Genomic DNA, 27642 nt, shown 5'->3' on the forward strand with positions numbered 1-27642 from the left:
ATCACCCTCCGCTGTCTCTCCCGCCATTTCCTCCAGCCTATCCCGTGTTTTCCCCAAATGCAAAAAAATGTGGTGTTTTTTCCAGCCCACGGAACAGGAGCACCGTGACCTCCCCGTGAAATTCCCCAATAGCGGAAGAAACCGGCTGTGGGCATTTGTTGTTGGGGGCGTGGTCAGGATGACGAAGGCCTTGAGAATGGGCTGCGGGCAGATCTGACAGGTGCAAGGGCTTGTGCTTTCTCCCTTCCTTGCAAGGAGGGAAGGGCACACAGTTTGAGGGCGACTCCTGCCTTCACTCAAGTCTTGCTGAGGAAGGAAAGATCTGCGCCCAACCCTCCCCCACCACAGCAATTTTCCCCTTTGCTTCAAGGTGACCCCCCTTCCAAACTGCCCAAATCCTGGCCACAGCACAGTGTGCCGCCCGCTCAGCGACAGCAGCACCAGATGGCACCAAAGAAGTGCAGTGCTCTCAAACCACGTGTCTGCCATGTAAATGCTTGAGCACATTTCTTGATTGGAGGGAGAAGAGGGTGAAATGCCTCCCTGCAATGAAGGGAGACAGATCTCACCCCACCCCACCCCCCAAGCTCAGAATCAACGTCCTCGGTTGATTCAGAGCATCCCATTACGTTCAGTGGGGCTTACTCCCAAGTAAGTGTGCCGAGGGTTGCAGACTTACAGCGTGTCAGTCCCCATCCACCAGTAACGTTCAAAGGGAGGGAAAGGGGCAGGAACCAAGGAGGAATCATTGCTACACCTCAAGTGGCATCACCACCCCTGTGAGAACGGGGGACAGCCATCTAAAGAGAACATCCCAGCCCTGCAATGATACCGGATGGGGAAAGAATCGGCACTGATGTGGAATTCTCCGCCTGTGTGATGGAGCCCCATGTCTTTTGTTACCTGATCCTTCTAGCTGGTGATGCCAGTTATTGAACCGGGACCTTCTGCAAGCAAAGCATGCCCTCATCAACTGAGCTATGGAGAGTGTTGGACACAGGAAACTGGGGTCTGAATACCAGTCCCATTTGTAAATCAGGAATAATAGCCCTGAATTCTGCATTGCAGATTGGTTAGATCAACATAAATTTTTGTTGGAACAATTACTGCCCTTCACTTCCAGAATCTATTATGTTCAGGTTTGAATGGTGGGAAAGAAAGTAGGGGGGAGGGGAACAGCCCTGTAAGGATTATGTGTCAGACAGTGACTGTTCTGGGTATGCTGGGACCCACAAATCCTTAATTGCGAACTATTATTTGTGGTTGCCTTCTTCTCCCAAATCCTCTGGGGAGAGGGAAAGTCAGCTCTGTGTATCAGATTTTTCTTTGCAGACAAACATCGAGAATATCTGTTGCTTTTTCTGAGGGCCAAACTAGATGTGATACTTGGTTGTTGTTATTTTTAAATTAATAGCAGGCACTGGTGCCCAGTTATTTGTTGGGCCTGCTGCACACACGGATTGAGAGCTTTCCTTCTAGGGCTAAGAACAGGAATGAGTTGTGATCTTTCACAGAAGCAAAGGGTTAAAGGGAGGAAGGGGTTAAACCTCCCCATTTACTGTGGTCTCAGCAAAACCCAGGACCCCTCTGTTTGCTATTAATGTTTTTAGAAAAATGGATATGGTTGCTAATAACACATTTAATGTCATATCGGGTTTGCCCCATAACTCTTTCAAACACAGTGTGAAAAGAGTGAGCCGGGGAGGAGAAGGAGCTCCTTCCTTGAGTTCCGGAAGACACAGGGGAGGAGCAGGAACATGGTCTCACTTTGTGTCAGGATTTGCAGTCTTGCTGCTTGTGGGGGCTTTGAAAGCATACCATGAAGATGCTGGCCTCTCTCCTGAGCGTTCTGCACAAGCAAGAATTCATGGGGAAGGCACGGGGAATGTCTGTCCTGCTTGACACAAAGCAAGAGATTCCAGCCCTCGCTCCCAAGTTTTCTGCAATGCTCAGAGAATGTTGGGGAGGGGACAGATGTCTCACGTCATGCTAGGATTGGGTAGGTGCTCATCAGGAAAAGATTCATGGTTGTCAATGGCAACTGCATCTATGAAACTGTGAGTTTCAATCCTAATTGCAGGTAATTCTGATGTGTCTCTCTGCATCAGTAGTGACTGAGCCAATCATGGCTAATGCCGAAATAAAGGAGAATTACCCACCCTGACCAGAGCAGTGAATCATGCAGGGAAGCAGAAAGCAGCTTCCTTTGTGAATGGGTTCTTTGGGGCTCCCAAGAGCCTTTAATTTATTTCTTGAAGTGGGGTGCTTTCCTGAACCATGGGGGGGCTCTCCCCCTCCCCAGTCAAGCGGTAATGCTGTGCACCAGATTCAGCTGGAGGTCTTTTGGGACTTTGCCCCAGTCTTCCTCCACACAGTCCAAGCAACGCCTCATCAAGCAGTCACCAAGTCATCAGGCCAGATTGTTCCTATGTTCTCTCTAGGGATGTGCAAACCCACCCCTGTCTGGGTACTCTGGGCGCCTGCCCAGCCCCTGCCCCTGCTCACTGGTTCCCAGACTGTGCTCGAGCCCCTCCTGTGCTTGGCGAGCGGCCTGCACCCCGGTGGCCTCGAAGAGCCCCAAGGTCACCATTTTTTAAAAAAAAAATTGCAATCACTTGCATATGCATGAAAATGCACATTTTCGAGCATACACAAATATGTGCATTTTTGCAATCACCATTTTATTTTTTTAAAGAAATGGCAACCATGTAGCTTGACGAGGCCACCAGGGTGAGTGCAGGCCACTCACCGAGTGCGGGCAGAGGCTCAGTGAGCGGGGCTCAGGGGTGCAGGCAGGGAGGGTTCTGCCAGATTCCTGGATGGAATCAGGTGCCTGCCCCATCCCTAGTTCTCTCCCCACCACCTTATAGCCTCCAGTAGCCAAGGTCACAGTAGCCAGCCCACTGCTAATGCAAGGAACAAGGTAAAGCTAGAGAGCCCTTGCTGAGTGAGTGAGCAGCTGCTGTAAAAAGAGGGAGATGGAGAGCTGCACTTGAAGTGATTGGCAGCTGCCAGTTGCCCTCAGGCCTTGCAATGAAGTACACTGTTTACGCAAAGCTTTGGTTCTGCATGTTGATTGCATGCATGAGCACTGAGAATTTGTCCTTTCAACCCTCACCTTTTCCTCACTCTTCAAAACAAGCTTCTAGCTGGAATAATTGTGTAGGTGGTGCTTGGAAAAGTCTTGAAAACAGAAAGATGCACTTCGTGGGACAGTGTCATCTCAGGCAGGAATTTTTCCAGTCCTACCTGGAGTTGAACCTGGGGTTTTTTGTATGCAAAGCACTTTCTCTACCAATAAACAACGGCAGTTTCTTGAAGCCTAGAGAGTCTTAAACTGCCCCCCTGATCAGGCAAGGGTGAGTGAATTGGAGGTCTTCTCAGGGAAGTAAGCCAAACAAGTAGGCCCTAGGTAAATATTGAGGGGGATGTGAGTTTTGCAGAGTCGAGAATCCCCCAGTCTGTTCCTACTCTCTTTGAGACGTCTGCTGCAGCCCATGGTCTATCAATCTTCTTCACAGGACCATACAGAGGAGCAGCATAGTGTATCACACTCCAAAACCCCCAGCCTAGTAAGGAGAGGCGCAGTCTGCCTGCCTGATCTTCAGGGACTAGATTAAGACTTTAGCCATAGTGGGATGGGAGGTTATGATGGCAGAACAACCTGTGACTGGTCTATAGTCCCATTATAGGGACATAAGGGGTGCTTATTCCTGTCATAACAGGTTTCAAAGTACACTGAGCTGACCCAATATACAATTATCCAGCCTTGCATAAAGGAATTCTTTTCTGGGAAATTTCTAACATTGTATCAGCGTGAGCCTATTTCCTTGGCAGCTGGTGGTATATTTTTCCTCCTGCTTTCCCACATGGCTGAAACACCACCAGCGCTATTATAATATAAAGCCAGCTTTAAAGTAAGCCCAGTAGATTTCCTTAACAAGCTCATTGCTATCCTGTAAATAGCATGAGGAACATTAAAAAAAAACAAACCCAAACCTCACTTATAGTAGCTAGTGGATCAAGATACCAGATTAAGTAATTCTGGCAAGGAAGATGTGGTTTAATTTAATGAAATTGTTATTTGTAGGTCACAGTTATAAAGGAATAAAAAAAAGCTTCATCTAGCTTCACGGAAAATAGCTTTGCAAACTCATTTTATTAGTTTCGGTCCTTGGACACCTTTTGCCAACTTCTGTCCTTTGTGTAATGCAGTGCTGTTTAGGCATGCAAAATATTTTGGCTTAATTCTGTGGGCCCAATCATAGCGTTTTTTCAGTGAAACTTACATAGAGTTGCAGACTATGGTTCTGCTAAGGTGAAGGGGGAACACTTTTTTTTCTGGAAGAAAGCAAGGTCAGAGAAAGCCTTTAACTTCATAATTAACACAATACTGAGGAAATGATCACAAGCTGCTCATAAAAACTGCTAAATAGGCTGCAACTAGGGCGGCCACCCTAAACATACAATACAGTGAGACTTACCTCTGAGGAAACATGCAGGGGATTATACTGCACCTGGCAAAACAATTAACTGGAAACTGTTCTACAGCCTTCTGGAAGTTCAGCATATTCATTTGCATTGTGATAGTAAAAGAATGCCCAATTATTCATTTTATATTTTTTTATTTAAAGATATATTGCCAATACAACCCCAAGATTGGGTGCCAAATGCATTTTTTAAACCTCAGTCCTCTGCCAGCTTCATCCTTACTGCTAAAAGCTAGCCCAGCTGCATGAATACTAAATAAAAACAGATCCAGCAAAGCAAGTTGGAAGGGAAGAAACGTTACAGCAAATATTTAAAGTGAAAATGACTAGATCATAAAAAGAGTTTTAGGCAGAACTTTTGTCTGTGGTAGAAGGATGAACAGATTAGTTCATTGTATGGCTTGTACTTTATTTCCTTGACATATTCTAGGATTTAATATGTGTAGCAAGATGCAACTAATGTGGTGAAACAGCTTTTTAGGGGAAAATGAATTTGAATGTTGTTTGAATAACATTTCTGTTTTATTTTAACAGGTCCATGCATTGTAAGTGCCTTTGTGAAATCGTTCATACAAGAGACAACTTTATCCCTTTCAAGAAGCTGTGTGCCAGCTAGATATTGCTCTCACCTTAAAATCTGTAGCAGTTTGCTAGCTGCTTGATGTGGAATGGACAGCATTTACAAAGCCTGAGGAAAATATTACATTGGGCATGAAAACTACTGAATGTGTCACGGTCCTTGTGTAATCAGTGCCAAGAAAGAGGACATAACGGGCTAAAATGTTATCAAGGAGTGTTGTTGCATGAGAGCAAACTTGCTTAACAAAACTGTGGCAGCAAAGCAGTCAAGGGGCTAACTTTTTTTTCAGCCAGAAATGCTACTGAGCATGAATATTTTGCAGCCAAAAGTCTACAAGTGGCACATATTGACTGATGATTGATATCCTTGCTGATAAATAGTTGCTCATTCAGCTTTGTGTGCACTGGACTCTCTTAAGCTCTTCTTACTGCTGCAAGGAGCTCCTTGCATTGCAAGGGTTTTCCTGAGTTGTTGGAATTCATAACTGAAGGCGATTTCATTAATAGTAACTCTCAAAATCTAAATCAGTTTAACATCATGGCTTTGAATGTTGCTCCTGTAAGAGACACAAAATGGCTGACGTTAGAAGTGTGCAGACAGTTTCAGAGAGGAACTTGTTCCCGCTCTGATGAGGAATGTAAATTTGCACATCCACCCAAAAGTTGTCAGGTTGAAAATGGAAGAGTTATCGCCTGCTTTGATTCTCTAAAGGTAAGAATAAAATGTGCATGGTGAGAATGAACAGTTCAGTAAGTAGTTTTACTAAATTTTACTGTTGTTAATGGTTGCAGTGTAATTGGCTAACTCAGACTCAGTTTTCAGACTAACTCAGCCTGAAAAGAAGTACATAATTTTGTTTTGCCAAGATAACTGAAACTTTAAAAAACCAACTTTTATAATTTTGCTGGCATATACTAGTTTAGTCTTCTTTGTATATCACTCTGATATCTATTTGATTAATGGTAGTTTACAAATATTTTAGTTAACAAATATTTTGAACAAAAAATATACCCATATGCATATAAGGAGCCAGTGTGGTATGAGAACTAGTGTGATGTAGTGGCTAGAGTGTTGGACTGGGAGTCGGGAGATCTGGGTTCTAGTCCCCACTTGGCCATGGAAGCTCACTGGGTGACTTTGGGCCAGTCACAGACTCTGAGCCCAACCTATCTCACAGGGCTGTTGTGAGGATAAAATGGAGAGGAGGAGGGCTATGTACGCTGCTTTGGGTTCCTTAGGAGGAAAAAGGGTAGGATATAAATGTAATAGATAAATATAAAACCCAAGCCCTGGAGCTTGAAGTATAGCCCAGGATTAGCCCAGGATGGGACCTATTCCTCTGAGCGACTCTGGATTGTATGCAGTGCTACTCTAACTTAAGTTTCATTTATTTCATTGAGCCTACTATAGGTAGGGCTAACGTTGGATACAATCCCATGTATTCTCAGGCACAGAAGAGATGTGTGACATTGGACCTGGCCTGGATAACCTGATTTACTCCCTGGCTCCTTTATTTCAATAAAGGAGGCTGTTTCGCACACACACACAGGAATGTGTGCAGTGTTGCATCTTTTGTTGTAATCTGCAGCAGAGCTCCGGTGCATTGTGGGATCTTTGTCTATGCATTAGAATTTCCTGTACCCACAAGAAATCTTTGTCTCATAGTGCTGGCGTGCAAGTATGAAAAAAAATGACCAGTTACGTTTCATAGGATATTCTCACAAAGTTACCCCAGAAGATGCAGTTACCATTTCATTTCAAATTAATTTGAGCCATTCTGTTTTGAAACTTTGGGTCTTGACTGAGAAATCCTCACTCACGGGGATCTCCCTCCTCCCTACCAGATAGATGACTCGGTGCCAATATCTCTTGAGCAGAGGGAGTGCCTGTCCACTCTCCCTAAAGGTGATCTGTTGGGGGAAGAGAGGCAAGAGCCTCGCACATAGTAGGAACATACTTCGCTTGTGTTCGTCAAGATTTCAGGCTCCGGGCCAAAGCCCGTTTACTGGATGTACGGAGTTTCCAACAGTCCACTTTTGTGAATACAGGATCCAATCTGAAGTGGCACCCCTATTTCTGCACACAAATTGTCCTTGTTGTATTGGGGCAATTGTCATTGTAAGTTAAAAGATGATGGCTGCAATCCTGGACACGTTTACCAAGGAGTAAGTCCAATTGAACTCAGTGGAATTTACTTAATGGGCCAACATTATTTATTTATCTATTTATTTATATCCCACCCTTCCTTACAAAGAGCCCAAGGCATGTATAACATTGGGCTGCATAGAAAAGATTGCAAATTCAGAGTAAGGAGGAAATATTCAAACCAGACTAGAGGTGCAATGCAGCCTCCTTAGAACTAGTGGGAGTTTGCAGTTGATTTCAGTATTTGTTTTTTTTTTGGGGGGGGGGATTTATGCCCTCCCTGTCCAAACATTCTCATGGCTGTTCACAAAAACTTAAAACTACAATAAAAACAAATTTAAACAAAAATGTTAAAACACCACAAAACTAATACCAAGCAGCATAAAACAACATAGTCTGGGAAATTTTAAAAAGTTTTCCTCTGGCACTGAAATGACATCAAGGTAGGTGGCAGGCAAGTTTCCCAAGGGAGTGCTTTCCACAGTTGGGGCACCAACAGTCGTCAAATTCACAAATCACACCATAATATGGGACACATTGTGAATTTAGGTTTCTGGAGGTTTCAGATAACTGATGCCTTAGATAATAAACACTGTGTGTGGGGGTGGGGGGAATGACTTAGGGTGCAATCCTATGCATGTTTAGACTGAAAAAAGCCCTAAATGCTGGCTGGGGTATGCTGGGAGTTGTAGGACTTTTTTCTGTCCAAACATGCATAGAATACCCCTTTAAGAAGTGTGGAAATGCCAAGGATCTTCCTTGGGAGTAAGATTGGGTTTAAAGCAACAGTAATAAAAATGTGGGTCTAATAAAATGTGAGTTCAGTTCAGACAGCATGCCAAATTATGGTTTGTGCTAACCGTAATTAAGAATCAAAATTATGTTTTGATCTTCCAAATGGGCAGCAGGCAAACCACGATTTAAAGCTGCTTTTTTTGTCCTCTTTTGTTTTCCAGCCTCTTGGCACCAAGCTTATAAATTCATAAATTCACTCCTGTCTCCATTATGCAGCAGCCTACAGAGGCAGAGCAATAGCTGTATTATAGTTTGTTAATTCAGACATCACATGAAATCATAGCACTAGTTCACATCTAATGGCCAAACCATGGTTTGGCCATCATGAACAGCTTCAGGCTCATGTGCTCCCATCTCCCCCTCACATACTTGGATTAATCCCTGACTTCCTGATTCATGGCAAACTATGGTCTGCTGTTGTTTCTGAACCCAGTAAACGATAGTTTATCCAAACCGTAATTGGCTTCCAGACTAACATTGGAATCACTCTTTAAACCATGGCTTCCAGTTCTGGCTTGGAGGCAAATCATGGTTTATACAAATCTTAGTTTGCCTAGTTTGGATGTAAAAGCAGAATATGGTTTCCCATGAACCATGAAGTCAGGAGGGGAATAGGGGCATGTGAGGGAAGGGGGAGGAGGGAGTACATGAGTCTGAAGCCATTTGTGAAGTGATTAATTACATCCAAGCTACACAATAGTTAAAGCTCCTTAAGGGTAATGTCTGAATTCAGCCTGTGTGGTATCATATTTGCAAAAAAAAAAAAAGGAAAAAAAGAGCCTAAATGTTTGGCTTATATCAGTAAATCCCAAAATATGCCATATTATACTAGTGGGCCATGAGAAATAAATTCATTAAATAACCAAAAGCTCCTGTGTGCCCAACATACCACCCCAAGAGGAAGCTGCCCACTGAAGCATTCACTGCTCTGGCCTTGCCTCCTTCCAGCCAGCCTCCACAATGCAATCAAATTATCCATAAGGCCATTTTAACACATGAGGCCTATACAGCTTTGTTTTTAAATCTAAGGTGAATGTAAAAACTGCACTGGCTCAGATGTGTGCTCAGTTACACTGAATTTTCCCCAGCATTAACATTGATACTTGAATTAAAACATGCAAGGGATTCAGAAGAGCGTGCTTCTTACTGTATATGTTTGAAAATATCCTAAGTCCCAAAATGGAGACAAGGCCCTGTCACTGTTTTATCTGTCATCCTACCAAAATCAGTTGGCCAGTTGTATGGGAGTTGGGGGGTGCCTCCTGCTCAGCTTCCTTAAACTCCATCCTTGAGAAATCCCAGTGTCCCAGAACTTCAGCGAAGTGTCTTGATAACCCATTGGTGCTAGAAGGCACTCATGATTCCTTTCTTTGGTTGCTGCCTTCCTGTGCTAAAGGCAGCAGGGTTTCTCAGAGTGCACTAGGTTTTCGATCCAGACGCTCTTTATTGTCTGTGTTGGCAAGTTGTGGGATCAGCTGCAGTGCCATCAGCACTGCTTCTTGCAACCTTTTGTTCATGTAAAGTGTAAGAGTAGCAAGAGTTCTCACATGCCTCTTTGTGTGTGTAACTGAATTGGTTGTTTGTACAAGCTCGTTAAGGTAAAGCTCTTAGTTCTGCAAGTCAAACTTCATATTTAGTTTTATGATATGAATTTATTAAAAGGACTAAGACTAATTTTAGTTTACTGATAGTTCTTAGGCTAATGTGTAGACTTATCTGCTATATTTCTAGGAATGGCAAGCAATTATGTCTCATGCCCCCTCTCTCACGTTCTCTCTAGCTTAAGGCTCCTTCTGCTATACGTTTTTCATCTCCACACATCTTAATTATTTTTTCCTGGTTCCCATATATTTTATTTCAATCATTGTCTTTTTACAGTTAGTAGCTAGATCAGATATATACAATCCACAAGTATATCAAAATTAGCAGGACATTATATCAATTTTTATAACCTTATTTTAAAATATTGTCTAGCTCAGACTTGCAACTTGTATACAAGTTCAACATTATTTTCTTTCCAGTAATGTTTCAACTGACATTTTTGCAAAATGTATTTTACAGGATTCCCAATTAATTATATGGTTGCTTCTTATACTGCACCTTGTAATTCCAAAACATAATGAAAATAGACAATTTTTCAGTAAAGATTTTATTTCACTGCCTATCCTCTCTCACCTTAAATATTTGTAAGCTTTGGCATGTACCGTACATCCCATCCCATACCCTCATCATTGAATGCCTCATTGACGGAAGTCTTGTTTCCATTTATGGCTAATAGCCATTCTAGCTGCTGTATGAATAATACTCTGTGTCGTCTTGAAAAACCTCTTGACTTCAGATTACCAAATAAAGTAACTACTAAGTCATATGTTAACTTATAATAAGTCATTTCCCTAATGTTTTCCAAAGTCATCTCCCCCAAAGTTGTAGTGTTTTGACAATATATATATAAGCAGTATCCACCCTTACACTTCTACACCTCCAGCATACTTCTTCCACCCTTGGATATACATGACTTCGGGTGTCAAGTACCATCTAAACATGAGCTTGTAAAAACTCTTTTAGATTTAAATGTAGTGGCAATGTTCGCATGCAGTGCTAAACCATAATTTAGCACTACATGAATGAGCAGAAAGAAGCCTGCAGGAAAAGTTAAGCTTGTGCCCTCCTGTCTCTCCTATCCTCTTCCTACATGACTGAAAGGAGGACGAAGTCAGAATTCTGTTTCGCGTTAACAGATTCCTGGCTCGTTGTTGCATGTGAACCAGGCATTGTGGCTGAAAATAAGCTCTAGTTAAACAAGCCAGCAAAACAACTTGTTGGCATGTTTAGCAGTTGACTAGAGTTTCTTTTAAACTACAGTTCCTGGTTCACATGTAACGACAAGCCATGAATCTGCAAAATGAAACTCAATTCTGGTTTATTCCTCTTCCCAGTCATATGGGAGGGGGAGAGGGGAGAGGGAGTGTGTGAGCCCAAGGCTTCATGGGGACTCCCTTCTGGTTGTGCACATAGTACTAAGCCATAGGTTAGTGTTATGTGTGAATACTTCCAAAGTTTCCCCACATCCATCTCTAGGATTTATCTGAAATATCTCTTCCTACATCTCTGTCCTGTTTATCTTGATATGTACTGTTGGTCTTGTTCCATTAATATTGTATAGATCTTCCTTAATAAGCCTTAATTCTAAGATGTTTGGATGCATGTAAAGACACTTAAGAAGTGCATGCATTTTACGTCACTATTAAGATGCATGTTCAGCAAAACTCTGGAAGCTGATCTGGAAACGTACTTCTTGGCAGTGAATAAGCTCACATAACCTTCTGTTAATATATTTCTGTGTGTGCCTTATCGGAAAAAGTTTATATTTCAAAGGGGAAAGAGTAACCTCAGAAATGGCCCTAAGAAAAAGGAAAGTCCTCTTTAGGAAAATATGTTGGCTTGATGCACTGCAAGTCCTTCATGCAAACGATCGTCTTGCCATTGTAAAGTATTAATGACAATCCATGGATGATCACATTGAATTGTAATAGCTTTTTTGGAGATACTCTAGTTCTGTTAAAATAGTGGGAATAAGCATATTTTAATAATCCTGCACACTAACCCTCTGCTGTTAGTCTATCATGAGCTGCATATAAGCCATTTGCTGTCCAATGTTTAATTAATCTCCTGTTCTATTAACATCTAACTTCAGACTTGTTCGTCTTCTTTATTCGCAGGCAATCACTAACCTTTCCCCCATTGCTGTCGTGTGTGTCCATTTTTGATTGTCAGCTACTTAAAAAGAGAACTTAGATTTTTTGTGTTACTGTCAGTGTAATATCAGTGTAGAGTTAGCACAATAAAATTAACTATTTAGTAACAGTAACAGCAACCAAAGCTGTTGTGTGAGGATTACCATAGCTTTGTTTTTCTTACAAGCAGCATTATCATTGTGTCAACATCTATGTAAGCAAGTTTGCATAATGACCCACAGCCAGTGATGTGGGTTTTCTGGAAAATTTCAAATTAGGATCATTTGCATAGGAAAATTTTCAGTTTGAATCGGAAAATGTTTTGATGTTCTAGAGCAGCGTGGGCAACTTCTGGCCCTCCAGAAGTTTTGGCCTTCAACTGCTATCATCCCTTACGATTGGCTATGCAGAGTAGAGATTATGGCAGCCGTAGGCCAAACATCTGGAGGGCCACAAGTGGCCACCCCTGCCCTAGAGAGATCTAATTTAGCATGTTTATTTTACTTGTATTTAGTAAACAAAGCTAAAATAAAATACCTCATGTTAATTTTTTGTCCCAATACAGCACAAGTATTTGACCTGAAATATTTGAGGGGGGAAATTAAAGGACACTTAACATGATTTAAATGTTATATTATGTACATAGAATTTTTAATTGGAATACTTGTAAAATTTTAAAGACAATATCATGTACTTACATTTTTTAAATTTAAGGTAAAAAACAGAGGTTCTGAAAACTGTTGACACATTAATTAATTTTAGCATCCCAAATAACTGTGCATGATATGCTGACAACCACTCATCTGTTTCAATAGAGTTCCGCTTTCTTCCACTAAGATTGTTGGGGAACCTTAAGTTTCGCTGTCCCTATCTATTAATTCCATTTCACACTGAGACATATATGTATTTCAACAACATATATGTATTCTCTCACATATTCGCAAGGGAAAATCACCTGAAAAACATTAATTACTACTTTGAAGCAGCCAAGGTTGCTAATATTGTATTTGCAATTGGCATACATTCATTTTTACTAATGAATTTATGAAATGGAAAATTTTCTGTGGAAAAATAAAGCCTTGGAAAAATTTTCATCACTGGTCACAGCTCAGGGCCAAACTAAGCATAATGGGAACCGCCACGTTTATTTGTTCACATGTCTGCCTTGTGCACAGATGGACCTCCACCACTTACTCTAATGTTACAGCAAAATGATATGCAGATGAGGAGAACTTCCCATGTTCCATCACTTCAGGCAGTGGTGAGGATTCAGCTCCCTTGCTTGCATACAGCTTTCTTTCTGGGGTAAAAATTAGAACCACTCATCCCCTGCTTTATGTAAGAACATAAGAAGAACCCTGCTGGATCAGACCAAAGGCCTACCTAGTCCGGCATTCTGTTCCCACAGTAGCCAACCAGATACCTCTGGAAGCCCACAAGTAGGATATGAATGCAGTAGTATCTCCCGCTCATGTTCTTCAGGAGCTGGTCTATGTAAGCATATAGCCATCAGTACTAGTAGCCATTAATAACCATCTCCTCCAGGAATTTGTTCAATTCTCTTTTAAAGCCATCTAAGTTGATGGGCATCACTGCATCTTGTGGAAGCGTTTTAACTGTGTCATTAGTTTTTAAATAGTTTTTATTTTCATGAGCTGCCCTGAGAATCTGGGCAATGGGGCAGCTCAACAAATTTAGTAAATAAATTATATGTGAATGTAATGCCCATTGCAAGAATGCTTCACCCCTGGAGAATCAGTGAAAAAAGACAGTACATTATTGCCTTTTGTTGCATAGTTAAAACCTTCCTTTTTGGAAGGCTTTTGGTTAAGTGTTTTAATTCTGCTTGGAACTTTAAGGTTGCAGCCCTAAAACACACTCATAAGTAAGCAAGCCTTGGTGTAGTTAGATTCACCCACCATCTAAAGATGGATAGTAGTTCTTTCATACAGTTTAGTGAAAGTCTGAATGCATGGGAACACATCAACAAGAGAGCTCCATTAGGGGAATATGAAAAGGTAAAGTCACCATGAGGGGATTTTTTTCTGTCATTAATTACTGGATGAACAGGGCCAGAAAAAAAAGACAGTGTAAGCTATCGGTTTAGTATTACTATTTGGAATAGAAGCCTACCTTGTCAACTGTATAGCCCATGGGGGCAACCATCTTTTCCCCATACAATTACCTAGGAAGGGACAGCACATCATGACATACTGCCACTTCCTAGAGTATTTTCAGGGCCAAACTAGACATTCTCTTGATACATAGCATGCAGCTATATTTCAGATTTTTCCTTATCTAATTACAGGTATGCACGGGTGTGTGTGTGTGTGTGTGTGTGATCCTTACAGGAAGTATAGCATATGGGAAGGGGAGTCTTTATCTCTTCTGTCCCCAGCACGATCAGAGCCAAATTCATGCCCTCTGCTGTCACAGAATGCATAGGGAAACATTCCCCACAGGTGTCAATGCAACATGCTGAGGGTCCAAGCTCAGCACTGGCCCTGACATAGACCATGTCCCAGCTTGTCAGGACTGAGTTTCAGTTTATTGGCCCTCATGCAGCCCATTACTGATTCTAGGCACTGATTTAGCTCTTCCACCACTTTACCTGTCTCAGGGCAAAAGAGAAATTACTGTAAATATGTGTCTAGCAGTTTTTCTTTCATTTTTATTCTAGAGTAGGCACAAGGGCCCCAACGACACATTTAAAGTAATGCTAGTTTTGGCCCTAAGATGTAAAAAAGTAGAACTGTATGTCGTCAGCATACGGCATGAGCTCAAGTTCATTGGACGTGGGTACTGCGAGGATCCAAATGCATCTGATCTGATCCCTGACATAAGCCCTATGGCGACTTATCCTACCTCTGTTTTCCAGATACAGCACCTGAATATGAATGCATACGTATTATTTAGATGTCATCTAGGGGTAATTTCAGGTGCTCAAGATCTCTAAAAAAGTCAATATACTGACTAATTCCATATTAAAAACGGTGGCCCCCCACTCTCCAGTCATTTACTCCAGATTAGCTCTGGAGTAATCCTACTGATTGTAACAAGATTTCATTGAATCTGTAGAATTAAGTGGCTGAGGAAACGTGTATGCTAAATTTTTAATGCCATACACATTAAATGGGCCCGAAACCTTGGAGACATAATAGTCTGGGACTTAAATGCATGTTGTTCCTTAGCACTGTTGCCTAGCAGCAGAAGTGTCACATAGAGCCCAGCACTGTGCTGAAGTGTTCTACAGAGAACAGGTTAGAAATACTAAACTTAACAGATACTCTTGTCGGTTTAAATAGGGAAGAACACTTCAGTGCCAGGCCTGCTATAGAGCACTTCTGAGGTTATTGTAAACCACATCATATACATGATGTAACACATTCAGGTTTAAAGCTGCTACTGAACGTTATATCACCTTTGTTTGCTACTAGGTGAAAGTTTACTAACTTGTACAAGATATTCCAGATACATTGAAAGAAATAGTCTCTCCCCGCACCCCCAAATACTGCTTCCTAGTAAGTGAGGTGACAAAGCCATTAGTATTCAATTTTTAAAAGGTCGTATTTAAAATCAGGCCTTAGTATAATAATACTTAAAATTTGTATAGTTCTTTCAAGTGTCCAAAGTGCTTCATGTGCTTGAAGTAGTAATCCTTACAACAATCGTGCAAACTTAGTCAGTATCATTCTCAATATTATAGATGGAGGGACTGAAACTGAAAGAGAACAGCATGCCTGAGGCCACCTAGTGAGTTCATGTTGGAGATGGGATCTGAACCAGACACTTCCTGATTTGTAGCTCAGCCTCTTAACCACTATGCTGTCCTATAGAATCTTTCCACTTACAAACACCCTGTTTAACCTTTGCATTTGCAAATGTATCATTAACTCTTTTAAGCGAACCAGCATCCGGATTCGGTAATGGGCTCAGTGAGGGCCAATAAACTGAAGTTGACTCTCCATCATATTGGGATTGATAGGTAGTGGCTTGCATATCTAAGAATTGAGTGTGCGCCCTAATCTTGAGAAGGTTACATTTCTCTTGAACAGGTGAATAGCTTGTCACTTGAGACCCATGGAGCCTTGGTGGCTAGGAATGCCTTTTACCAGCTTTGACTAGTTTGCCTGCTCTGACCATTCCTGGACAGGGATAGTCCAGCCATGGTGGTTCACAGCCTGGCCCTGGTTACCTCCCAATTGGATTACTCTAATGTGTTGTATTTGCGGCTGCACTTGAAGACAACTCAGAAGCTTTAGTAGTTAGCTAATGCAGAACGTGGTGGCCAGACAGCCAGGCAGCATCATATTACACCTATTTTGAAGGTGGAGGGATCAGCCTGTTTGAAAGAGGGCCATGGATTCTGTTTTCAGAGACTTCAGTGTATGCTTCATTTTTAACACTGTGAATTTCCCCCCAATTTCAAAATATGGACTTCTGTTTGTCACACTGTGAACACACAGTGCTGTTGAACACAACATAATAATATTTTTTCCACGAGATGGGAAGTAAATGTTCACATAGTTTAATTGGTAGAGTAATATATTTTTGAGAACTGGGCCAATTGCAGAGATTGCTGGAGGGCATAAAATTGGAGCACACAAGAGCTCTAGATTATTCTGAATAAGTAAATATTGGCACTCCCAGACCTAGGATCTAGATCTTAATATCTATGATTATTTGCTAGGCACTTCTCTCCAGTACTATAATAATAGACATATTATTTGTGCCATATTGATAATGCTTGACTTCAGAAGGAGTATATTTTCCACATGATTTTTTCTTTACATAGAAAAGCAGTTGTTTGTTTTTAATTCAGTACATTTGAAAGAAGTTTATGGATTTTGTTTTCAGAGACTTTAGTGTACACTTCATTTTTAACACAGCCTTCTATTTAAGTACTAGCACGGTAGCCATAGGTTAGGCAACAAGGAACTGCATGAAGGTTGGTGAGCTCCAGGGGTGGCCGGTGCCCACTGTTACCAGTGGGGCGGAGGGTTTATCAGAGGCAGAGCCAAGGGGCTGCCAGAGGCAGAGCCAGCTACATCTAGTTTGCTGCATAACCTCTTCCCTTGCAATGTCTAAATACACATGAATTTTATTCATGTCTACCTTGAAGTAAGTCCCATTGAGTTCGGTCTTAGGATCTCAGGAACCAAGCAGCAACAACTTTTAAGTCTGTCTTTCCCAGAACCATATGCAAGTGAGACTTACTGTTCTGCCTCTGTCATAAGGGTGCTGCACCCTTTTGTTGACAGCCACATTGAAGTAGCAAGCGTTCATGACTGTTGGATACTACTGCCACCTGGTTGTACAGAGCCAGCTAGGAAAGAGGCCTATGGGGAAGATGGGGAAAATTCATTTTTATAGATCACCAAAGGTGTCACCCACAAGGTAGTAATCAACGTTCAAAACACAAAAGTAATTACCTTCCATGCACACTAACCCGGGGCTCCTTCACACTGAGCTTTTATTCTGCCATTGAGATTGCTCCTTCACGGAAGTTTGCGGGCTCTTTACATGACACCGTGATCATTCAAGGTGCCTCCTGCACTAAATGCCCTTTGTTCTGTTTTTAAATAGATCGCAAATAATGAGCTATCAAATTCCCTTGTTGTGTTCTACTTCAGTTTCCTCTGTGAAAAGAGTAAAAGTGGCAAGAAGAGGAGCAAGATCAATGAAAGATAATGGAAGACTCAGATACGGGGAGAAGGGGGGGGAGGGAGTTGTTGTAATCCTGCATTTAAAACAGAAGCAGAAAGCCCCATTTTAAATGCAGGATTTTAGGCTGGTGTAGAGATGCCCATTCTGTAAGCGTGCATGCACACACACACTACAGCTTCCCCAGCAACACCCTAAGTAGTAAAACCTAGATCTCAACATTTCTGATTAGACTGAAACGTTCCGTGTGGTCAGACCTCCCTGCTCTTCAGCAAACTTGCATGTAGCACACCATTTGAAATCTCTGTCCTCACTCACTCACTCACTCCTTTTCAAGAGAAAGAAGCAAGGCCAGTTCTGGCCAAGGCAGCAGCCAGCTCTACTTTGAATGTGTTTGTCAAATTGAAAGAAAAGTAATTAGTGCCTGTGGATACTCGGCAGGAACACACTTCCCTCTTCAGGCATTGCAAATAAACCCTCTGAAGTCAACAATTCTGATCTCTCCTACCAACATGAAGCTGTTTGGGTACCAAAAGTGACCATAGTCAACCAGCTGCCCCAGAACAAAATGCTCCATGTACAAGCCACTTACAGCACAACTATATGCATGTCTACTCCACAAGGCTTGCTCCCAGGTAAATCAGCATAGGATTGCAGCATTAGAGTGTAACCACATTACTCAAAACCACAGCATGCCACAAGAAGAGAAACAAATAGAACAAGGTGCACTACACCAAAGCTACGGGTAGAACAAACATCTGCAGGTGACTCCAGCAAGTGAGTCCAGCCACATTCTGAAAGAGAAGGAAAGGAAAACCCCGAACACTCATCCACTCACCCCAGGATCATTAGCGAAACTGACTTAAAGAAAGTTTAATTCCCAAGCTTAATTATGAGCACAACCCACTTGGGAGTAATGCATAGTAGATCTCTCAAGCCTGAAGTCTGCCCATCCTGATGTAGGCAGTACCGAGCTAGATGGACCAATGGTCTGAGTTGGTGTAAGACAGCTTCCTATGCTCCTCCTCCCATCTTGCCTCCAACAAAGGAGTACTGTTCACGTTCCCGCTGCAGAGGGGATCAAACCCTGCTGTTCCTCTGCTTTGCCCCTACCCTGAGAGAGAGAAAGCAGTAGCTCTCCTGCATGCCCTTGCGTCTAGTTAAAGAATGCAGAGGATGCTCCAAACCTAGACACACTTTCCTGGGAACACAATGGGGTTTATTTCTAAGTAGATAGGTAGGTTCTCACTGTTAGCCTTCAAAGTACCACAAGACTCTGCCATCATTGTTAGAGAGTTGCAGAGGTGCATCAAGTTCAGCACTTTATACTGTCAGGGGGGGGGGGCAGTCCTGGGTTAAAAGTGAAGTATTAAACGCACAGTTGTACCATGCATTTACTCCAGTATTCTTTTCATCAAGGGATTTGAGGTCTGTGAACATACAGAATATTGTAGAGCTAGGCTGGAAACCGGTGCTGGTAGTTGTTTTTCAAGTGAGTTGAAGGGGGTTCGAAAGAGGGGTAGCTGCTTGTGGGATTCACACTTGAATTCAACAAATCCTGGATTATTTCAAAAATGTGTTTGACAAGAGGTAACAAAAAAGAAATGCGTTCACATCATAGTTTTTCTCTCTCAAGTGACTTTCAACTTTTAAAACCTTATTATCTGTCCTTTAGCCTAAGAATAATTGGAGATTTCAGCCTTTATCTGAAATGCTAAACATATACTGAGTAGTAAGTACCATTGATTTCAATGTGGGACATACTTTCACAAGCATGTTTAGGAGCAAACTCCTCTAATCTCTAGAAATCATTATTATTAATTAATAATATTCAGTATTGTGGTATTAAGATCACAGCCTTGGAAACCAATTCACTGTAATCTATTAATTGAGTAAAGTGTTTAGGAAATTAAGCCAATGGCTTGGAGGTAAATTACACCGTGAAATGCATGGGTCCTGACTGCAACTAGTTGCAGTGTTTGTATTTCACTTTATGCACAGGACACTATAATTGTATTTTAAAGAAAGCTGTCTCATAGCAACATGTATATTTTTCGCTCATTCTGTGATGAAGCTAATAAAAAACCAAAACCACCAGATTGTAGTGGATCCAATTTCAAATATTTTCCCCTCTGTGAGGTCACTCTGGTACTTTATTTAGGGCGCAGTTCTATCTAGATAGGCGGCTGCCTCCAAACTCAGAGGTGACCACCTATCCAAAGCAAGGCAGGAGAAGCACGGGGGGGGGGGGATCGTTCCCTCCGTGCCTCTCCTGCCCTGCTTTTTCTGCTACGGGGGTGGGGGCGAGCGGGAGAGGAGGCTGTGTGTACGACACATAGGATGTGTCGTACACACAGTTCTGCTCTCCCCGCCCTGGAACGCCCCCAACCCCGCCCCTTTTCAGCCACTCCGTGCTCCTCTTTTGAGCGCGGAGAATGGTTCCCGGAAAATGGTATATCCTATGGCCGTCTAGCTGCTATCTAGCGGCCATAGGATTGCTCCCTCCAGATACACTATTATTAACATTTTTCTCTGTCTTTAACACACACACCCGTGGTAATTCTCTAGAATAATTCTTCCCTTTTTCTCTTTTTAATATTTTTTTTAAAAGTTTAAATCAGGATGAATGATAATTTGATTATCAAGGTAAAAGTTTGAAAGGTGGGGAAAATGTTTTATGCAAAGTTTCTTTTTAAAGGGTTGTTGTTGTTCAGTCGTTCAGTCGTGTCCGACTCTTCGTGACCCCATGGACCATAGCACGCCAGGCCTTCCTGTCCTGCGCTCTCTCCCGGAGCGTGCTCAAGTTCATATTCATTGCATCCATGATGCTATCTAGCCATCTCATCCTCTGCCGTCCCCTTCTCCTTTTGCCTTCAGTCTTTCCCAGCATCAGGGTCTTTTCCAGGGAGTTTTCTCTTCGCATTAGGTGGCCAAAATATTTGAGCTTCAGCTTCATTATCTGTCCTTCCAATGAGCACTCAGGGTTGATTTCCTTTAGGATGGACTGATTTGACCTCCTTGCAGTCCAGGGGACTCGTAAGAGTCTTCTCCAGCACCACAGTTCGAAAGCATCAATTCTTCGGCGCTCAGCCTTCCTTATAGTCCAGCTCTCACAGCCATACATTACTACTGGGAAAACCATAGCTTTGATTAGACGGACCTTTGTCGGCAAGGTGATGTCTCTGCTTCTTACTATGCTGTCTAGGTTTGCCATAGCTTTCCTCCCAAGGAGCAAGCATCTTTTAATTTCATGGCTACAGTCACCGTCTGCGGTGATCTTGGAGCCCAAGAAAGTAAAATCTGTCACTGCTTCCATTTCTTCCCCTTCCATATGCCAGGAAGTGATAGGGCCAGATGACATGATCTTAGTTTTTTTAATGTTGAGTTTCAAACCAGCTTTTGCACTCTCCTCTTTCACCCTCAACAAGAGGCTCTTGAGATCCTCTTCGCTTTCTGCCATTAGGGTGGTATCGTCTGCATATCGGAGGTTGTTGATAATTCTCCCGGCAATCTTAATTCCGACCTGTGATTCATCCAACCCGGCATTTCTCATGAAGTACTCTGCATATAAGTTAAATAAGCAGGGTGACAATATGCAGCCTTGTCGTACTCCTTTCCCAATTTTGAACCAATCGGTTGTTCCATGTCTGGTTCTTACTGTTGCTTCTTGACCCTCGTACAGGTTTCTCAGGAGACGGGTAAGGTGGTCTGGTATTCCCATCACTTTCAGAATTTGCCACAGTTTGTTGTGATCCACACAATCAAAGGCTTTAGCGTAGTCAATGAAGCAGAAATAGACGTTTTTCTGGAATTCTCTTGCTTTCTCCATGATGCAGCGAATGTTGGCGATTTGATCTCTAGTTCCTCTGCCTCTTCTAAACCCAGCTTGTACTTCTGGTAGTTGTCGGTTCGCATACTGCTGAAGCCTAGCTTGTAGGATTTTGAGCATCACCTTGCTGGCATGTGAAATGAGCGCAATTGTGCGGTAGTTTGAACACTCTTTGGCGTTGCCCTTCTTTGGAATTGGAATGTAAACTGACCTTTTCCAGTCTTGTGGCCACTGTTGAGTGTTCCAGATTTGTTGGCATATTGAATGCAGCACTTTAACAGCATCATCTTTTAGGATTTTAAATAGCTCGGCTGGAATACTGTCATCTCCGCTAGCTTTGTTGTTACTAATGCTTCCTAAGGCCCACTTGACTTCACTCTCTAGGATGTCCGGCTCAAGTTCAGTGACCGCACTATCATGGCTATCAGGGACATTCAGATCTTTCCTGTATAGTTCTTCTGTGTATTCTTGCCACCTCTTCTTAATCTCATCTGCTTCTGTTAGGTCCCTGCCTTCTTTGTCCTTTATCATGCCCATCTTTGCACAAAACGTTCCCTTGAGATCTCCAATTTTCTTGAAGAGATCTCTAGTCTTCCCCATTCTGTTGTTTTCCTCGATTTCTTTGCATTGTTCATTTAAGAAGGCCTTCTTGTCTCTCCTTGCTATTCTCTGGAACTCTGCATTCAGTTGGGTATATCTTCCCCTTTCTCCCTTGCTTTTCACTTCCCTTCTTTCCTCAGCTACTTGTAAAGCCTCATCAGACAGCCACTTTGCTTTCTTGCATTTCTTTTTCTTTGGGACGGATTTCGTTGCTGCCTCCTGAACAATGTTACGGACCTCCGTCCATAGTTCCTCAGGCACTCTGTCTATCAGGTCTAATCCCTGAAATCTATTCCTCACCTCCACTGTATATTCAGAAGGGATATGACTGAGGTCATACCTGAACGGTTTAGTGGTTTTCCCGACGTTCTTCAATTTAAGCCGAAATTTTGCAAGAAGCAGCTCATGATCTGAGCCACAGTCAGCTCCAGGTCTTGTTTTTACTGACTGTATGGAGCTTCTCCATCTTTGGCTGCAAAGGACATAATCAATCTGATTTCGATATTGACCATCTGATGACGTCCATGTGTAGAGTCGCCTCTTGTGCTGTTGGAAAAGAGTGTTTGCTATGATCAGCATGTTCTCTTGGCAAAACTCTATTAGCTTTTGTCCTGCTTCATTTTCTACACCAAGGCCATGCCTGCCTGTTATCCCGGTGATTTCTTGACTTCCTACTTTAGCATTCCAATCCCCTATGATGAAGAGGACATCTTTTTTTGGTGTTAGTTCTAGAAGGTGTTGTAGGTCTTCATAGAACCGATCAACCTCAGCTTCTTCGGCCTCAGTGGTTGGGGCATAGACTTGAATTACTATGATGTTGAATGGTTTGCCTTGGATTCGTACTGAGATCATTCTATCATTTTTAAGATTGTACCCCAGTACTGCTTTTCCCACCCTTTTGTTGACTATGAGTGCTACTCCATTTCTTCTAAGGGATTCTTGCCCACAATAGTAGATATGATGGTCACCTGAATTAAATTTTAAAGGGAGGAGATTAGATTAGAGGGATATTTGAGGAGGAATAGATTAAAGAAAGGAAGGAACCATATCAGCTCATTTGTGCTTGGAATGCCTAGATCCTCATTGCTTTCAGCTAAAAACACAATTCCCGTCAAGAGTCATGCGTTGGAAAAACAACACTAATTCAATGAAGCAAATAGATAAATAGAATCTTACTGGCCCTTGTCATGTTGAATTTGCTCATAGAGATTCATTCTTACTATCTCAACCACTCTCCCCACCCTGACCCCCATTCCTGCAGAATGATTTACTCCCCTCTCCCTTTGTCTTCCTGAAATAGCAAATGCTGAACCACCCACTACCACAAAGCCATACAGTTCACCAAAACCATCACTCCTGCAGGTCCCTGCAACTCCCCTCATCTATTACCATATTTCTTGTACAAAGTGGATGCATATACAAGGAAGTCCTGAAAAAATTAAAGTAAACAAACATACAAAACCTGCATCATCCAGGGGAGAGAAAACCTGCAACTCATCCATGTACTTGGGTTCAATTTGAGCATCATCTCCCTTTCTCTAGAGATTGCTGGTTCCAGGCACCTTTGAAAGCAACAGGGTCCTAGTGCCCTATCCATGTGACAGTGGAAGGGAACAGTGCGGAGGGGGGCGGGGAGATGATGATCCTGTGTATATGGGGGATGAAGGGAAGACCCTCTGAGGAAGATCCGCCCTCCTACTCTCCCTGGGCTGCACCTGAATCCACAGATGCCACCTTCTGCTTTCAAGAACAAGCACCTTAATCCATCCCCAGATTCCACCACAACCATCTCTCTCTGGCACGGCTGGCAAGCATAATACAGGGAAAGCTTTGCCCCCTTGCTTCATCTCCAGGAAAGCTCCACTTGTTGATTCCTGGTAAAGACTCAGGACCAGATATTTTTCTCTACTCTTGTGTAAGCAGGCACAGCCCCGATTCGGATTGGGCCCATGGCATTCCAAGAAGGGTGTGTGTGTTAAACTTTTTCTCTACACTTGTTTTTTCCTGACCCCCCCCTCCCCGTGGCTTTTTTTTAATACAGAAAAAAAAACTTAAAGAAAAAAGGCTTTTCCCTCTTTATTTTAGTAAAAAAACAAAAAGGGCGATTTCAGTAAAAAATGGGTGTGGAGGGAAGGTATAACCCCTCCCCCTTCTTGAAGCACCATGGTCCAAGTCCAAATAAGAGCATGCACACTTACACAAGTACAGGGCAAAAGATGCAGAACTTTTAGTTTGCCCTGCCAGGGGCGGGGAAAGTGTCCTCACACTTTCAAATTCTGCCCATCAAAATGTTACGTGGCATTTGGTGTTGCTAAGCAAGTCTGGATGTAGTTAGTGGGGGACACCTCTCCCCCCACCCCTTGCATACTCCATTTTGTTTCTCTAGAGAGGTTAAAAAGAATTCAGTAAAAAAGAGAAAAATAAATGCCTTTTTTAAAAAGCTCTTGGAATTAGATACATTCTGAGCTGCTGCAGTACAACACACACACACTTTTTGTTTTATAAATAAAATAGTCCTGCGGCCTTGTTGCTGCTGCTGTCAGTGCTCTGAAATAAAAGGCAGAAAATGGCCACAACTCACCTCCTTTTTTGTGGTTACTGCCTCTTCCATACATGCTTGACCAACCCCCCCCCCCAGCTATTGGCTTCGGGGTGAGGGATCTAGCACCCAGACTCGAGGGATCTAGCACCCAGACTCGACTCCTGTAGCGAAGAGCGGGAGAAGATTCCTCTTGGGGGGTGGGGGATGATTATGCCCTTACATAGCATTTACTGGGTTCTGTGTTCTCCAGTGCCCTGCTGGATACCTTCCTTGTTATCAGAACTGTGTCTGTGCAGAGGAGGAGAGTGGAGCATGCATAAAAGCTCCCCTCCTCCGTAGTGCATGAGCAAAGTAGCGACCCATTGGAGAGACAGCAGATTGCTGATAACAGAAGATGCTTCCCAGCTACACTGCACCTTCTAATTGGAGGTAATTACTAAATAATATTATAGTTTGTGAGCAGGGATAGCAGTGGGAGGGGGATGTGGGATATGAGACACAGAAGCAGGGCTCCGCCCCATAGCCCCAGTGGGCCCAAAGTGTCTGCTGACCCCTCCCCCCCCGACCAGCATACAAATGCAGCAGGCTAATGAAAGAGGGGCAGAATTCTTCCGTTTGTCCTCTGCCAACTCCCAGCAGGCTAGTAGATTTATTTTTACAGGCCAGTAACTTTTATGGGCTTATTTACAAGGCTGATTTAATACTGTATTCTTACCTTTTTTTAACGAGTTTATTAAAACCAAAAAACCTATAATTGTAAGAATATGTTCACCGGTGATATTCATCAGATTATCAAATTATTTAGTAGGAAAGTGTTTGGGGGTGGGTTTTTTGTTTGTTTTTGCAGCTGTAGCAGCTCTTGATGTAGAAACATCAAGATATAAAGACACAATCACTGGCTTGTAACAGCTTGTCTTAGTAATTATAGATTTGTTTCAAATTGTAGCCTTTTCTAACAGCAGAGTCTGTCATCTTATATTGAAATGAGCAATTAAGTCTGCAGCTTGTAATAAATTCAGTTATTTAAAGAGTACCACAAAATACAATACGTTTGTTTGCCTCTTTTTAAGTTCGTGATTGTAACTTTTTAAAAAACTGAATGTTTATTAAGTCAAGTAAATGTATTCAGCACATTTTCCTAACTATTATAAAAAAAGATTTACAATGCAGTCCTGTTTATGATTACTCACAAGTAAGTCCCACTGTGTTCACTTGGCTTACTCCCTAGTAAGTGTGCATAATGAAAGATTTAGGTGGCTCATCTTTCTCAAAGCAGATCTGTATAGAAACAAAAAGGGATGGGAAATAAAAATGGTCAGACACATGTGAGACCTTCATATCTAAACAGATATGAGATTTGTTCATTTTCTGGGAATGCGAGGAATATTATGAATATGCCCCAAGAATTTCTAGGTTCCACTACAGAATTGCTGATCTATTCCTGATTATACAGTAAACATACCAGGAATTAAATATCATGTGTTTGACTGACAGTGAAATCCTATTTATGTTTTCTCAGAAGTCCCACTGTGGGCTTACTCCCTAGTAGGTGTGTTTAGGATTGCAGCCAAAATAATTCAAACATGATACTAGAGGGGCAGTAGTACATTAACAGTATGATTTTAAGCATGTTTACTCTGAAGTAAGTCCAACTGAGCTCCGTGGGGCTTACTCCTCTGTATGTGTTGTTAAAGTAATACATATTTGGGCATTCAGCAAAGGTATATCCTTAACATGTGAGTGGAACCGCACTGCACAACTCTGCCCCTTGATGTCATGTGTGTTATGTGGACCTCCCTGGCATCGACACATACAGCATGAATGTTTGCAGGGAGGGGGGCTACATGCGTAGCCCTCCTCATGATCTGCAGCCCCAAGCGGTACAGCTATATATATTGCATAGGTCCCCTCCCTGCAGATGTTCATGCACTACATGTGGATGCCTGGGACATTATGTAATGTCCATGATGTCGGGGCAGGGCTCCATGGCACAGCCTCACTTGCATGTTAAGGTAAGATATTTTTGAATGCCTGAATAATTATGGTGCTATCAGTTACTATCTGCTGGTAAACCATCTTTGTGGTGATTTATGTACAGTGTAATAAAATTCTGTTGAAGGCAATTCTATCACTGTGATAGAAATAATCTGTAGTAATTATTTGCAATTATATGTTCCTCCTTTTCCCCAAGGAACATGAAATGTACAGTTACTCTCCCTCTCTCTTTTTAAAGGAGTAAACTCCTTGAGATCCTTACTGAAGTAAGGTTGGTTCAGCCTTCCGACACATAGGTTGCCTAGTGATCAACCAGTGTGAATATTTTCTCTTGATGAATGGTTCTCATCCATCATAATTTTACTACCACGCACTGATGAAAGACAGGAAAGAAAAAAAAGATTTTACCCAAGTAAATCAGCTATTTTTAGAACAGATGTAATTTCAAAAGCGTTATGAAAAAATTAGAAACTCAGAGGACTAATGATGAATCACAGTTTAAGCTTTATTATATTTTTAACCCAAATGTCTTTTAGATCAATTCAGATCTGAAGTGCTATGGTAATTTTAATTACCGTATGAGGTACATGTCAAAAAGAGAAGCTTGAAACAACCAACTAAGTTTTAAAAGAATGGCACTGTGGCAGAGACTGAAAACATAAGTGAAAACATTTACATTTACATATATGGCAATGCTGTAGCCTTCTTGAATGTAAAAGTATCCATCTTGGCTGCTACAGCTGAATTGGTTAAAAGGGGTTTGTTTCCTGGGCTTAGTCTGCAGCTCTCTACACACTTACTTGGGAGTAGGTCCTATTGAACTTAATGAACCTTATTTCTGTTCTTAGGAGAAATGCATAGGGTGGAGCATTAAGCTAGTCTGTATTCTCGGGATGTCTGTTGAAAACTAGCACCACCTATATTCTTAATCACACTCTAGCCTTTCTCCTAGACAGCTTTGTAATCATATTTCATCTATATTTTTTTACACTCTCCACATGCTTTATCTTCATAGCCTTTATACATGGATCTGCATGATTCTGAGCAGTAACTATACTGCAGATTGGGTCTATGCATGTTAGATTTTACATGTGTTGCAGTATGAAAGCCAGCATGCAGAGAAGAGCCTTAGCATGGGAACATTTCTACATTAATGGGGCTTCTGCTTCCAGATTCTCTGTAGGATTAAGATCATCTCCGTTACATGTGTTTTTTTTCCAGCGGGGGTGGGGGGTGGTCTCTCCACCTTTGTATATGTTTCATTATGC

At 42.1% G+C, this 27642-nt stretch overlaps 1 protein-coding gene across 5 annotated transcripts in view; it reads left to right on the forward strand.

Annotated features, from left to right (window-relative positions):
* The window catches only part of MBNL2 (muscleblind like splicing regulator 2), a 110936-nt gene that overhangs the window by 38906 nt on the left and 44388 nt on the right, over positions 1 to 27642 (forward strand). For all 5 annotated transcript variants that reach the window (XM_084844760.1, XM_084844762.1, XM_084844761.1 and 2 more), the window contains exon 2: positions 5025 to 5781. In XM_084844760.1, coding sequence (XP_084700886.1) covers positions 5608 to 5781 — 174 coding nt within the window. In that variant the 5' untranslated portion in view covers positions 5025 to 5607. The remainder of the gene's footprint in view (positions 1 to 5024; positions 5782 to 27642) is intronic.

This window comes from Heloderma suspectum, chromosome 3 (genome assembly GCF_057233095.1).
Source record: "Heloderma suspectum isolate Gila_16-S chromosome 3, 16-S_ref, whole genome shotgun sequence".
NCBI lineage: Eukaryota > Metazoa > Chordata > Lepidosauria > Squamata > Helodermatidae > Heloderma > Heloderma suspectum.